This window comes from Oryza brachyantha, chromosome 12 (genome assembly GCF_000231095.2).
Source record: "Oryza brachyantha chromosome 12, ObraRS2, whole genome shotgun sequence".
NCBI classification, from domain to species: Eukaryota; Viridiplantae; Streptophyta; class Magnoliopsida; order Poales; family Poaceae; genus Oryza; species Oryza brachyantha.
The window spans coordinates 1,121,894-1,137,639 of NC_023174.2; the positions used below are offsets into that span (position 1 = coordinate 1,121,894).

General features: G+C 40.1%; 2 protein-coding genes across 4 annotated transcripts; both read right to left on the reverse strand.

The window, feature by feature from the left end:
* Positions 1-509: 509 nt before the first annotated feature.
* On the reverse strand, positions 510-7,440 carry LOC102709979 (actin cytoskeleton-regulatory complex protein pan1-like). 2 transcript variants are annotated; one of them, XM_040529462.1, is made up of 8 exons: positions 7,333-7,440; positions 7,014-7,222; positions 5,041-5,288; positions 4,746-4,919; positions 4,467-4,623; positions 3,632-3,771; positions 3,501-3,536; positions 510-1,795 (listed from the first exon to the last, which is right to left on the reverse strand). In XM_040529462.1, the coding sequence occupies exons 2-8, from the start codon at positions 7,129-7,131 to the stop codon at positions 935-937; spliced, it is 1,734 nt and encodes a 577-aa protein (XP_040385396.1). In that variant the 5' UTR covers positions 7,132-7,222; positions 7,333-7,440; the 3' UTR covers positions 510-934. The 2 variants fall into 2 exon arrangements, with proteins under 2 accessions (XP_040385396.1, XP_040385397.1); XM_040529463.1 differs by having other exon boundaries at positions 7,014-7,253.
* A 2,318-nt stretch (positions 7,441-9,758) lies between these two features.
* Positions 9,759-11,472, reverse strand: LOC102710259. Of its 2 annotated transcripts, none has more exons than XM_006664237.3 (3): positions 11,306-11,472; positions 10,467-11,195; positions 9,759-10,372 (listed from the first exon to the last, which is right to left on the reverse strand). In XM_006664237.3, exons 2-3 carry the CDS (start codon positions 10,881-10,883, stop codon positions 9,977-9,979), a joined length of 813 nt encoding a protein of 270 aa, XP_006664300.1. In that variant the 5' UTR covers positions 10,884-11,195; positions 11,306-11,472; the 3' UTR covers positions 9,759-9,976. The 2 variants fall into 2 exon arrangements, with proteins under 2 accessions (XP_006664300.1, XP_015698574.1); XM_015843088.2 differs by having other exon boundaries at positions 10,467-11,226.
* Positions 11,473-15,746: the final 4,274 nt, after the last annotated feature.

A 15,746-nucleotide genomic window follows, 5' to 3' on the forward strand; every position in this document is an offset into this window, starting at 1 on the left:
CTTAATCAGCTGGATGACTGACATCCCGTTAGGAAAGCCGTTGGGAATGCTAGCTCAATCCACTATTTAGATCGATATTATTATGTGAATGCTTCTTGTGTGGTCCTTTTGGCTTCCTATCTGTCGCTAGACTCACTACCAGCAATCCTTTCTGTTTCACGAGCTATTGCCTCATTGCCCGGACTTGAAAAGAATCAACACAAACAGTAGTGTGTATTCCTGGTCCATAATTGCTCATGATGCCTTGTATCAAAGTTGAGTTTTTATATACCTGAAGCACCCATCAAATATATTACTACTGGCTTACTATTACTGTGGCAAACTAAGCTTTACACAGAGGGCTTGTTTTATTTACAATGCAGACTAACCTCCCTTCATCTGAGCTATCAAAGCCACCACGTCCGCAGAATCAATAAAGGAAACGCAAACAGCAAATTTGCATACATTTGTATTAATAAAAATAAATGAACAAATAAACTTGAACGTGACAAATATTTGCAGTTAACAGCTTCAGGTAAAGATATATATATGGATCTGTGGCTTCTCTAGCAAACTAACAAAACCACAGGTAAGTTCTACCAATGAGGAGCCCAAAGAAGGTTCTTTCACTTGGGCAGCTCTTCAAGTAACAATGTAATGCCAACGCTTGTTTGTCTCAGGACTAATAAGATCAGGCTATGCAAAAGAGAGAAAAGTCTAAGCTACTTCACATAACCAAGAAGAGTTCAACAAACTCTTCAGACCAAAAATAACAGTTATACATCGCATAAGCCGCAAGCCTATCCTACAAATTTTCCCAATTCATAAGCATTAATCCTGCTTCACGACACATGACTCGCCAACTATATATCAGACCAATCCTTGCGGATTATTCTTAATATACAAAGTTAGCACAAGGTGCTTCCTTCATAACCTGACAATTGTTGTAGAATCATCATTGCCGTTGGACAGATGGAGACTGCTGAACCTGCACTGGTGGGAAGAACCCAGCACCTGGTGGTGGAAAAAATCCAGTTGAGGTCGGTGATTGCTGTGGTGCCTGCGGAGACTGCTGCTGCTGGGGCTGGCTCTGGTTCTGAGATTGTGAAAGCAGAGGCGGAGGTGGCAGTCCACTTGGTCTTGGAAAGCCTGCTGACATCATGTTGGGCAGTGGAGGCGGAGGCGGAGCAGAGCCACTCACCATCCCAAAAGGTCCAATTCCAAACATTCCTCCAGTATTTTGACCGAATTGTGGCAGAAGAGGTAATGGAGGCGGAGGTGGTGGAAATGAACCAGGTACTTGGTTTGCCTGTGTGCCTCCAAGAACAGGCGTTGCTCCAATCTGTTGTTGCACCTGTGGCATTTGCCCAAAATATGAGGAAGCACCCATGTCACTGCCATGTATGGGGTTCTCAACCCTTGGCTTCTTATTGCTCTCAAATCCTGGAGGTCCTGCAGAGAGATCTCCAGAAGCTGAACCACCATTCCTTGCTTGTTCAGCTGCGAGGGATGAGAAAATGGAGGAGAGCACCTTCTCAGGAGCTGACAAAGATGCAAGCTTATCTGCCATAGCTGCTGCAGTTTTTTTGGGCTCATCACCAACAGCACTAGACGTGGCAGGAAGTGAGGTTGCTGGATGCAGTGATTGAAACTGGGGAAATATTGGCATTGCTGCTGAATTCTGCATCATGGCAGCTGTTTGTCCTGGTGGAAGTGTAACCATGAGTGGACTAGAACTAGACCCTGCACCATTGTTCAGGGCAACACCAAGTCGTTGTCTTAGTTGCATGGCATGATCAGCCTTTGCTCGAGCAACCTGTTGTCAATTAAATCAGGAGTAAGGAAAAAATTATTCTACTAGTTTCTCCGGTAGCTGATGAAAGCCTAAAATACCCCTACAGTGGCAAGAAAGATGCCGTGATCTTAATTGAGATGGTAGATAGCAATATCAACAAAGGCCAGCAGATAGGATGCTATATATGGGAGCAGAAATTGTTTGAAAATATTCTAACTTAATATGCAATGGCATGGCACTTGTTTGGACCAAGGAGTTAGCAGGTTAACTACTTAGAACCTGTGATCAATAGCAATGCATATGCATGAGTACATCACTGCAGTCACATCTTTCTATTAGCACATGCAAAAGCCACTTTAACTGATAGCTGATACCATAGAGATGGATCAGATGACCCAATGTGCTGGCGCATGACATAGTATGTCTCTTGTAACAGATAAAGAGAGGAATATCATACATAAGCAAATATAAGTTGGAGGGGGGAAGCAGTCTAAGTAGGAAACGGCATATTGCCTTGTAATGCAGAAGAGACCTCAGGGTTGCAACGGGAACTTTTAGGAAGCAGGTATGTGCTTGAAGCAGGGTACTAGATTGTTGTTATGGGTTAGGGTTCATAGGAGGTAAACACTGCCGGGAGGATAGCCGGGCGGCGACAGCTGCTTGGGATGAGAGGGGGACTTAGGTTGGGGAAGACTAACTTTGATTCATTGCTTGATTAGAATGATGATACAATCCCATCCTTATATAGATGGTGAGACTTAATCCCTAGGTAACAAACTTGATCTAATCTAATTTTATCTCTTAATAATATCCTATCCGCACTACTACAGTACCGGTTGCTACAATACTGTGTGTACTGTTCACCCACCGTGGGGTTGGGCCTATGGGCCTCGATCCCTCGGCCCCTACCTATGACAATTGGCCAGACATAACATGTGCTAAATAGCCCAAGCAGACCATGGTTGCTCTAGTGCTTCTGTCATAAAGCTGAATTTACAGCAGACTCAGCAGCTGTCTTTGAGAGAATTTTAAGCAATAACTCCAGTTTAGAGGCTTTTTTTTGTGTTGGAGCATGTACTCCCTCCATCCCAAAATATAGCAACTTCTAGCATTCAAAATTTGTCCCAAAATATAACTTAACCTACTTCTCAACCAATCACAACCTTCCACCTTTCAATGTCTCCACCTACTTTCCCTATTCAATTTCTCTCAACCAATCACGGCCTTCCCCTATTTAATTTCACCTACTTCCTTATATCTAACTCTAAAACTTATTGTCTTTTGGGACGGAGGGAGAAGTGTGCATCTCTATGTGTTTCCATGTTTGTTTTTGCCTTTCCTCGCTGTATTGAGCCTGAACATGTGGGCATAAATTCATGAATGGATGTACTCAACAAAGCAAAGCTCAAATTGTGTACACATGTCATGGTCTCGTGGATTCAACAGGGCATCTTAAGCTGCGGCATCAAAAAGTGGTTATAGGCTTATAGCACCTTGTGGCATGGGGAAAATGATTGGCTCAGTAAGCATACACTGTAATACAAAAGCTTATGGGTCCATGAAAATACTCGGCATAATGATGCAGTTTGATCCTAAAATTCCACTATAATTGGGCAAGAACAGACATGGCATAAGAAATAGAATGATCTAAAGTGACTGTGCACTGAAAGATGAAGCAATGACAAGGACAATAACAAGTGAGAATGTATAAAAGAATAATCCTTACATGTAACTGATTGCGAAGAAGCTCCGACTTTGCTTCCTGTTATATAAAAACAAAAAAAGCATGAAGCTATGAACGCAATCTTATGCCATTGAGGCAGAAGATTTGAAAGAAATATAAAAGATGCTCAAGACCTGTTCGGTGAGGGCTTCTCTTAGTTTGTTGATTAGGGTTATTCTAGCCATGTTGACGCTTTCAAGTTGCTCAATGCACTGCTTCAGGACTGCTTCCTGGCCTTGAAGATCAGAAATCAATGGTGATGCTTGCTGAATACCTACGGAATAGAAAAGGAGTAAGGAATCATAAGTGCATAGTTTTTTAATCAAGAATTTATGTGAAAACATTAGTGTCAAAGCATCATCGCTTCACATCCAGTGACCAATTTTGTAAATACAGAAATTTAGGTCTCATATTATCAGAGCTAAGGAGCATTTATAATAGTAAACTTTGCAGTACAATATTTTCATTTTTCGTTCTGTAACTCATCAAAACATTAAGTCAAATTTGAGGCACCATCCAGAACTCGAGGAACTATGTCAATGTAAAACAACATGTTAAGCTGCTGGATGTGCTTCACCAAAAAGAATATGTATGCTACACTAACACTTGTGAAAACAAATATGCCAGAAATTTTGACTTCTTTCCTTTGGCATGCTGCAATCATGTTATCATTTTTTTTTCATAGATGATTATAAAATTATATACAGCAATTCTCTGTCAACATGCTAGATCATTTTTATGTATTTAAGATGTTGGTTTGGTCTAGAATTTACATAGAAGATCAGTGTAAATACTATGTTAATTTCCCTTTCTCAAGAGCCAAGACTACATCTCAAATGGATTAAGGACATGATGGAACTGGAAGTAAAATAGCTCTGGAATAATTATGATGTGATACAGGCCAAGGTATTAATCAATGGTAGATTTCCATAATATAACAGACCTAGTGAGATGAGAAAAATCCTTTACCTTGAGTACAAGCATCGTCTACATCTTTATCCATCCTATCCAAAACACTAACAGCACTATTACATTTGTTTAAAGCTGTGTCTTCATCAAAATGTTGATCAAGCACAGATTGGTATGCAGTTACAATCTTTTCTGGCATCCCCCCAACAGTAAGTTTCTACATGAAAAGACAAACAACAAAAATAGCTCTCTCAAATTCATCACAATATACTGAATCCATCCTCAGCACAAGAAAACATTTTTTTTTTCTTTGGCACAGGTCAAGAGCTAGAAACTTACTTTTGTTATTGTACCAGAATCTTTCCTTACAGCTTTGGAAACTGAAGAGGGGTTGGAGCTTGGATTTGAACTATTGCCATTATTACCCACTGCATGAGTACTGCCACCAAGAATTTCATCTTTCAGACCTTCAATACGGGTTCCAAACACCTTGCGCTCATCCCAAATCCCTATCTGTAATTGTAAAAATAAAGATTTCTTTTTACTTTTCAGGTTTGTTCTTGTGATAGAAACAACAAAGTAAATAGACAATTCCAACCATTGAAAATGTAACAAGAAATTAAGAATAACTTACAAGCCTTCCAACCACTTTCTTTCCGTCTTCTCCCCCATTGACATAAAAATCTTTCAGTAATCCAGGAAGAACCCTCCAGAATTCATTCACAAACTCTCCTCCCTTGCGTTTACTGTTTTGCAGGATATCATTTGACAGATAGAGGAATGATACTTTCTTATCCTTAGTTGCACTATTGTACTGCTTCTCCCATGTATCAACAACCTTTCTGGCTCTCTTTCGGTGAAAAATGCACCAATTTGAAAGTGCTGCTTAAGAATTAAGGAAACAGGCAAGCTACTGCAATCTAAATGCTATGGTTAAAAATATGCTGCAGAAAATTGGTATCATGACTATCTGAAAAATGTATGTGGTAAGACTTGCTCAGAAGATGCTACATAGGGCTTCGAGTTCCTAATATGTAAACAAGAAGACATGATATAATCATCATGTAGTTGCGTAAAAGCTTCCATTCTTCTTTAAATGACAAAAAAAAAAGCAATTTCTGGTTTGTTTAATTGATGATAATGTATGATACGTCCCGACCTAACTAATTAACTGACTTAGAAATGAAGATAAATGGCCATAAATTAATAAAATGCTGTTTCTCCATTTTCCAATACAGCCTTAGAGCAACAAAATGCTACCACACTCTTTTGAACATAGATTAATAGATACCATCAGAAAAATCAATTCCGCAAAGATAGTTTAAGAAGCAGTCAAGAGATAAAAAAAATGCTGTACTGTATTACCACTACCCTAATAGAAACAACCAAAAGGAACCAAAGTATGTGGCATATGATCAGTTCTGCTCATCAATTTGTAGACTGAATGGGGAAGCAATTCTCCTCCAGTGTACTGTGTACAAGAAACCTAGATAAGTAGATAATCTAAAAATAATACTACAATGTAACACAAAGCCCTAATGCTCCTACTAATTATTTGTGAATCTCCAAATACAGTCATCCTCAAAAGACGTTGAAAAACATTTTTTCCAAGAAACAAACAGAGTGTTACACATCAATCAGAAAATGCTGCTCATTGTAACACAACCACCTCACAGTTCATGCCAACATTTGTTATTTTTCTAAATATAAGCATCCTCAAAAGACGGCGAAAAACATATTTTCCCAAGAAACACAAAACTACAAAAGAAAGGAAAGCATGCATTGGCTGTTTTGCAATAACGATTCAATCTAGTGACAAATTTGCAATTGCCCCAAATAAAACAATGTTATACAAACTTGATTGCAGACACACCATAACGCTGATAAGAAATCCAAATGTTAGACATGCCCCTTTATATAGATCTATATAAAAGAACGAGAAAATTAACAAATTGCCATTGACAAGTGCTTTATTCCAAGAAATTCCATCGACGGACACAACTTCTAGAAAATGTCATTGTACGAGCCTATTTGTTTAAGAATTGTCATCATTGTTAGGGTTCCATCCATTCCTCTCTGTTAACCCCATCACATTTTTGGATGGAAAGATCGATGGAACCCTAACGGCAATGATATTTCTTGAACAAACGTGCTTGTACCATGGCATTTTCTGGAAGTTGCATCCGTCGATGCCATTTCTTGGAAGGGTGCGCTTGTCAATGGCATTTGTTGAATTTTCTCAAAAACAATACATCAAAATATGCCCAAAAGAATGATCCAGAAGATACAGTAACATTGGTCACATTGACTTGTTCATATTGCATCAATAAGTAGTTAAGTACCAATAAGTGAAACACGATGCAGTCTAACAGCAATAAGCACTGTTTGGAACAGAAGAAGGTGAATATTAACCAAACAAACAGTGCAAGGACCGATATACGGAACGCCAAGTTGATATCCTAGGTCAGTTGTACCAATCCACATTGGAATTTAGGGTTATATTCATCCGGAACAGTAGTAAATCAATCAATACTACGAGAAAGATAAGGTCCGAGCCACCAAATTTGCAAGCACACGAGAAAGAAAGAAAGCGGAAACAAAGGATACTCTGGATCCTAGTTGCTGTGTTGTTGAGCTTGTTGAGCTTCTCGACAAACGCCTGCTCGCTGAACGAGCCGCTGCCGCCTGTATTTTCCGGTTTTGCGTCCGCCTTCGTATCCGCCATCACGAAGGCGAGGGCGAACTCCGCCCCTCGCGAAGAAGCTAATCCACGGGAAGAAATTTATGCTTGTTGGGCGGGCAAGATCGAGGCAATCCTGGCGCGGAAAAATACCAAAGGAACGCGACCTGAATTAGGAATTTGAGGTGAGAGATTGAAGGTTGGGAGGTTCTGGGAAGGGGGAGGGGGGTGGTGCGTGGTGCGTACCTCTCGGTGGCGAGCTCCTTAGCTTGAATTTGCCGCCGGCGAAGAGTGCGGCGTGGGGAGGGAGAGGGAGGAGGAAGAGAGGGTTTGGTTTTTTTCCCCCTTTTCCGTGCTGTGCGTACGCTCTTGGGATTCAAGGGTGAGGGTTTTTCGCACTACAAGTCCACGACATCACCGTATGGTGAAAAAAAAAACAACTGAAGCATTAATGATAAATATCATTGGATCTTTGTTTTACAAGATATAGAAGTAAATTAAATATGAATTGTCGTTATTAAAAGTATGCTTAAATATGCCACTATTTGAATAGGCTTAAAAACATCAAATTGTATAGTGTACACTCTTTTTTTTACTATAATATTGGCTAAATAAAAATAGGTATGATATATTATCACGAGTTATACGTAACCATTAGGTATGGGTATACTATTTTTTCTTATTTCTAGCAAAACATAAAGATGTTACAGAACGATAAATGTTAAAGGTAATACCAATGCACTATAACTATTCAAGCTAATTTTGTTTATTATTTATTCCCTACTATATGAACAAATCTTTCGCATTGACTATTTTAATCTATTCCAGCTAAAAGTTGGTGGTGTAATTATTTACAAATTAATTTAAAATTAAAATTATGTTGTTTGGTTTTTTCCTAAAAAGTTAAACAATCACCTCCTAATTACCTAGGAACACTGATAATCTGAACTTTCTAGATTTTCTGGAACGGAGGATTTTTTTGAGAAATTTCACGAGAATTAGACCAACTTCCATGAAAATCCTATAAATTTCATACATTCGGTGGTGGGAACTCTTGAACTAGATATGAACTTTATGTCTTTTTTTTTTTTATGATTGGTTTCCATTTATATGTTTGTTTAGAACGGAGATCGTAAATCATGTACTCCTCCCTTTTCAATATCTGACTTTAATATATTAAAGAAAAATTTAGTGTAAATATAAAAATTATAAGTAATATTCAGGATGAGTTTGAGAGTTGGTGGAATACATGAAGAAGATAGTGCAAAACAAGATATCTCATTATTGAGTGATAAATTAAGTATTAGCTATTGTAAACTTGAAAAATGAATTAATATTATCTTTAAATATTCTTATCAAAGTCACAACTTCAATTGTGTTGTCAAGAAAAATTGCAAACATGTATGTAAGGGTACACTAAACACAACTCACCTTATAGAAGGCAAATACGCCCCCCCTTCTTTACCCGCCGCCATGGTCGAGGGTGGCTCCGATCATTCTGATGAGTGTTGGCTTGATACTGATATGTACCCAATCTGGTGCCGAGCGTTATCTACTAAGCTTGGTACCAATTATTATTAGCTGGAACCAGAAAATATATCAATCTAGTATCAATATGTATCAACTAGGGATAGCATAATCCCCGTCGAGGCCCGCCCCAACAGGGTCGGGGGCAACTTTCGCCCCACGAGGAGTCGGGGCCAGGGCCAAGGGCATTTTTAACCCGCGGGGCCCCGAAATATTAAAAGAAATAAAAAAGAAAAATCCAAGATATGTTAGATAGTGGATAGCAGTACCCCTAATTAGGCCTAGCCCAAAGCCCAGCAAGCAAAAGCAATAGGTATGCAATCGTGCCAAACCTAGCACCCACACACGACACGCCAGTGCGCCAGCCACCACCTGACTCGCGTCGCGCAAGAGCAGGCGCGCAGCGCGGCTGCAGTTGCCGCTAGCCCGCCGTCCTCGACCCTCCACTGCCTGTGTTACTCTGCCCTCGCCTCTGGGCTCCGGCCAACGCCACCACATCTCCAACCGACGACGTCCCCTCCCAGCCTTCGGGCTCTGACCGACGACGCTGCACCGCCTCAAACCTACGACGCCGCCTCCCGGCCTCCGTTCGGGGCCGGTGCGGGGGAACGTTTTTCCTCGGACTTCGTTTCGAGGCCCGGGCATTCTAGCACTCCCCGTCCTGCCCCATTGCCAACCCTAGTATCAACAGGTATTCAATGGGTATCGGCTGATACCAACCTAGTACCATAACATTTTGGATGAGATAGTCGTATGACATCAATCCCTTTTTTTACCAAACACAATACAAATACATACCACCGTAACACATGTGAACTCACCCCGAAGAACGCACACGTGCACACCCTACCCTATGAGCATCTAAGAAGATTGAGCTAGTTCTTACAAAAGGTGCTTTTGGCCGATGCGAACTCCTTTCAATTAAGTAAATAAATCATATCCTTAAAATAGTTGCCAGGACCTGTTAGAACGTTGATCTCTTTGGTTATAAAATTTGTTGTCTTCGACATAATATAGTCAAACTTTTTAAAATTTGGCTATTAATAACTTAGCAAAACTTACCACAGGAGACTTAAAATATGTAGTCTTTGCATGTAGAGACCACAAGAAAGTGGTTTTGCCGAAGGACATTGAAAAAATGTGGTAATTTGGCATGGGACACTATAAGCATTAAAATATTATTTCCAACAGCGTTGGAGAGAAAATTTAATTCAAATGGCTTTGCTAGCCATTTGAAACTGTACACTATGCAGCTCATTTTGTTCAATCCCTCATTTCCAAAGTGCTATACAAAGCTAGTAACTTGTAATCAAACGGATCCGAATAGCAAATTAAACTTGATCTACAAACATGAAAAAAAGAACTAAAAATACTCGCGTGTGCACTGAAGCGCTGATAGATGTTGCTCTGTGGCGCTCAATGTGGGGAGCTTCACGCGTGAATCGGATGCGGCAGAGAAGACTATGCTTGGAACGACATCTCCGTCTGGTTGCAGCTGCAGGCGGTAGAGCTGCTGCCCCTTGGCGAAGTTGCCAAGCAGCTGGTAGGAGCTCACGGAGCCATCCATGGTTAGGCAGAGATCATCGGTGCACGCTGCGAGCTCCTTCTGTGTGCGGTAGATGAAGTTGAGCGCCGCAGCGACCTCCTCTTGGAAGCGATAGAAGGGGATCGTGGTGTCGTCATCGTCGTCGTCGTCGAGGTGCAGCTTGCGGAGCTTGCAGAGGCCTTCCCCGAGCTCCATCATGGCGCCACGGTGGTTCTGCCATGCACCGTAACACAACACACCGTCATGTCTAATCACATCACAAGTTACGTGTGATTAGTATTAAGGCAAACGGAAAATAAGACGGTACCTGGTTGAAGAGGTGGTAGAAGCCGACAGCGCACTGAAGGAGGCCATGGAGCAGCGTCCGCGTGGGCTCCTCGGAGGTGTACCAGAGCTCCTCCACCACATCGTGGCACGCGTGGAAGTCCCCACCGTTGAATAGTGCCACTGCTGTGTCGAAGCCGCCCATAGCTTGGGACAACTTCTCATCCTCTTCTTCGTCGTCATCATCGTCTGGAGGGCTCTCGTAGTCGTAGTCACCCCGTGCCGTGAGGAGACGGCGGTGGCAGCGGAGGTCAGGCCTAGAGGAGGGGCGACGACGGTGATGTTGCTGCGGCTGTGGTGGGTGGGGGCGGAGCAAGAGGCCCGCCGGCGACAGCTTCGTTGGCGTGGTGAGCTTGCGTTGCTGCGGCAAAATGCACGGGTAGTGTAGGGACGCCACCATTGGAATTGGTGGAGGCTTGCTGACAATTTGCCCTGCCTGCTTGTCGCGAAAGGGAACGAATCACGCGCTTGTGAATTGTGACGTGGCACGAACGTGTCGACTCACCCAAACAGACCACAACGGTGCACAACCACTCAACGAAAAATATCTAAACTACAGGCCCCGTGGAACGCCGATCTACTTTGTCTTTTCCGGCTTTGCGTCCGCCTTCGTATCCGCCATCACGAAGTCGAGGGCGAACTCCGCCCCTCGCGGAGAAGCTAATCAACGGAAGAAATTTATGCTTGTCGGGCGGGCAAGATCGAGGCAATCCTGGCGCAGAAAAATACCAAAAGAACGCGACCTGAATTAGGAATTTGAGGTGAGAGATTGAAGGTTGGGAGGTTCTGGGAAGGGGGAGGGGAGTGGTGCGTGGTGCGTACCTCTCGGTGGCCAGCTCCTCAGCTTGAATTGCCGCCGGCGAAGAGTGCGGCGTGGGGAGGGAGAGGGAGAGGTAGGAGGAAGAGAGGGTTTGGTTTTTCCCCCTTTTACGTGCTGTGTGTTCGCTCGCTCTTGGGATTCCAGGGGTAAGGATTTTTCAGGCCACAAGTCCCCGACATCACCATATGGTGAAAAAATAACAACTGAAGCATTAATGATAAATATCATTGGATTTTTGTTTTACAAGATATAGAGGTACACTGAATATGAATATTACTCTTGTTGTTATTCTCATGAGGTTTAAAATTACCCATAAAACATACAACTAATTAAAATATGCTTAAAAGACATCAAATTATGCAATGTGCTCTTTTTTTACTGTAATATTGACTAAATAAACATAGTTACATCACAAGTTATAGCAAAACATAAAGATGTTACAAAACAATAAATGTTAAACGTAATACCAATACACTATAACTATTCAAGATAATTTTGTTTATTATTTACTAGCTGAATATTTGTGCTTTGAAAAGGATAAAAACATATTATGTTATTTCTAGAATAAATAGAAAAATATTTTTCATGAAATATGTGACCATTTTTTTATATAGGAAATTTCTATATCAATTTGATTTTATACGGATATCCATCTAAATTTAATTGATTTTTAATATTACGAAGTTAAGAGGGTAAATTATAAAAATACAATGGGAGTAGGTGATGATGGCACCGCTAGAGGCTTTTATAGTAGGAAAGATTCCCTGCTATATGAACAAATCTTTCACATTGACTATTTTAACCTATTCCAACTAGAAGTTGGTGGTGTAGTTATTCATAAATTATTTTAAATTTGTAAACATGTTGTTTGCTTTAATTTTCCCTAAAAAGTTAAATAATCACTCGCTAATTACCTAGTAACACTGATACTCTAAACTTTCCAGCTTTAGGCCTTCTCTAGAACGGAGGATTTTTTGAAATATTTCATGAGAATTAGACTAAATCCCCTGAAAATCCTATAAAATTCATACATTCCAAGGGAGCTCTAGTTAAACTAGGTATGAACTCTATGTCCAATTATGTTGATCGGTTTTTAGCATTAACATGTTCATACGTTTGTTTAGAACTGAGATCGTAAATCATGTACTCCTCCATTTTTAATATCTGCCTTGAATTTAGATGTGAAGTTTGCTTTTTTGTCTTATAGAAAAATTTGGAGTAAATATAAAAAAAAATATAATTCATACTTAGGCCTTGTTCGGCTTCCTCATTTCTAATCCCAGATTCCCTCGTTTTCCGCGCGCATGCTTTCCGAACTGCTAATCAGTATATTTTTTGTGAAATTTTTCTATAGGAAAATTATTTTAAAAATCATATTAATCTATTTTATATTTTTAATAATTAACAATTAATTAATTATATACTAATATATTAATATGTTTTTCGCGTCGGACAACTAACCCACCTCCCCTGGTGCCGAACACGGCCTTAGGGTTAGGGTGAGTTTGAGAGTTGGTAGAATACATGAACAAGATCGGTCAAAACAAGACATCTCCTTATTGAATGATAAATTAATATCATTTTAAATATTCTTTTTAGTAATTTAGGAAGCATGTTCATGGAAAATGAGCAGAAGTTCCCTTAAGAAGGAACATGGATATAAAGTATACTTAATGATAAAACAATTCATAATAAAATAAATAAATAAATAATACTTACATGATCTTTTAAAATGTGATATAACTATATGTTTAAAAAATAACATCATGTATTTACAAATGGAAAGTAATAGATAAGGGAGCAAAGAGGATGTGCTACTTTCTCAGTTTCACATCATAAAACTTTCTTGTCTTATCTACATTTTATATGGACATTAATAAATCCACACACACACACACACACACACACACACACATATATATATATATATATATATATATATATATATATATATACGGTGGCGCTACATAGTGCGCCAAAGAGAAGATACGCGCTACGAAACAACGTAGCACGTCACACAGCGATCAACCAACCACCTCCACATCAGCCCACCCTCTCCCACCACCACGAAATTTAAAAATTAACTTTCATCACACATTCAACCCCACTACCAGTGTGTTAGTTAAAAATTAACTCATATGCCTAACATATGTTGTGTTGTTCGATTAGTTAAACTTTAACTGCATAGGATAACAACGTGATGTGCGTGCTTGCTGGTGGACATGTCAGTTAAAAAATAACTCAATATGTGTGCAATGTGCTCTTGAGTTAAAAATTAACTCGCGTTTACTGACTTGTATTCATGCTTTAGTAACTGACATATACGAGTGTTGAGTTAAAAAATAACTTATATATGCGTGGGGTGTTTACTACGAGACTCTATGGAGTTAAAATTTAACTGATGACAACGTGAAAGGAATGTGTGCGTTTACTGGTTGAGGAGTTAAAAATTAACCGATGACCCCCACAACTTTTAGTCACCATGAAGGTTTACGGAGTTAAAAAATAACTTATGACAACGTGAAAGGAATGTGTTCGTTTACTAGTTCATTTATAGTCGTTCGATGTATAGTTAAATTTTTACTATCATTCAGAATGCCTGCGTGAGATTGCTATCTTGGAGATTGACCTAGTTATTGCAACGTTATACTTGTTGAGTTAAAAATAACTTGTCGATCATCATGACAAAAATACTTTCGTCCATGCTTAACATATTCCACTCGGTACCAAATCGACAATTACATGGCTCAGTAGGTGATAAGTTAAAAATTTGTTGTTGTGTAAGATAATTATCTGTTAACTGTAGTCAATGATGACCAAAACCTTGCCAGCATGTTTGAGTTAAAAAATAACTCATACATGCCTCGTGCCGTGTTTGATTATAAATGTATCTGGAAACATCAAGCAATTATAAAACCTCGTAATGTGATAGACCATCTACTTATCATGTCACATAATACAAAAGTTTATCACCCCATCAGTAATAGTAAAAATATATACATTCATCTTACATAACAAAAGACACATAAACCTAATTGTTACTGTGCACACGTGCAATATGCTGATGGGTTTAGACATTGCTTCCAGATGTTTATGACACATTAGACATTCCACAGAAAACACACAGTATGGTCAATTTGTTTTTTGTTTGTAGCTTTTATGCCGAATGATCGTCTTCCGCATGAACTTGGAACTTTTTAATCTCTAGGTGTAGCGGCATGGCCTGGTTATACTAGTTCAAGATTAACTGGTGGAGTATCGTTGATCGGACAATCGTTCAGTCGGCCTGCAACGTGGAAAACATTATTATGGATTTGGATAAAAATGGTGCATATGATAAATATGGAGCCGATATGGTTTAATATTCAGAGGCATATAGGCAATTAAATTTTAACTGAACATACTCAATAGCTAAAATGAACATAGAGATATATGAGTTAAAATTTAACTGAACACTGTTACCAAGAACCCATGTTATAGCAAACAAAATCATCCGAAGAAAAATGTTGCTTACATCATCGACAAACCGTAGCATCGCTGGCCGACGATGCACGTCGTCTCTGTTTGGGCCTCCCTTGCGCTGCTCCGTCACCCGCCATTGATGAGGTTTGTCCACCGCTGGCCTGGGTCTAGGGGGGCATGACCTCACACTCGTTTTGGGAGTCTGAGAACCTAATCTTCTTCATGTTTGAGAGCATTTTTCCGAAGACCTCCATGACCGGGCTTGTGTACTGTGTAAGATACAATTAGCGATAAACCCTTGGTATTATGAAAGGACGATATGTGTAATATATTGTGAAGACGATGATGCTTGGACTTACCTGTTGGCCGCCTAAGATTTAGGAGAAAAATATTGTTAGGAAAGCGTTGCGTCGAAGCTAGAGATTGCTTCAAGAACAAATGCTGCGAGGAAAATAGGAGAGTCGTTCTCACACAACGAAAAAATGGAAAATGAACAGGCCAGGAAAAGCGTACACAACGATAACCGCACCGGTTTTGGGAGTCTAAGAACCTAATCTTCTTCCCCTTTGAAGGCATTTTTCCGGAGACCTCCATGATCGGGCTTGTGTGCTGTGTAAGATGCAGTTAGCGATAAACCCTAGGTATTACGAATGGGACAATATGTGTAATGTATTGTGAATACGATGATGCTTGGACTTACCTGCTGGCCGCCTGAGATTGAGGAGAAAAAGATCACTAGGAAAGTGCTATGCTGTCGCCGGAGATCGCTTCAAGAAAAAACACTGCCAAAAAAAATAGGGGAGTTGTTCTCACGCAACGGAAAAATGAAAAATGAATAGGCCAGGAAAGACATGCACGGCGATAACCGCGTCGGTTTTGATGTGCCAACCACCAGAAGATTCGCTGCCACGAATCACATTAACTGACATATCAAAACAACTATATTTTAATACCCCCACGATGTTGCTGAGTTAAACTTTA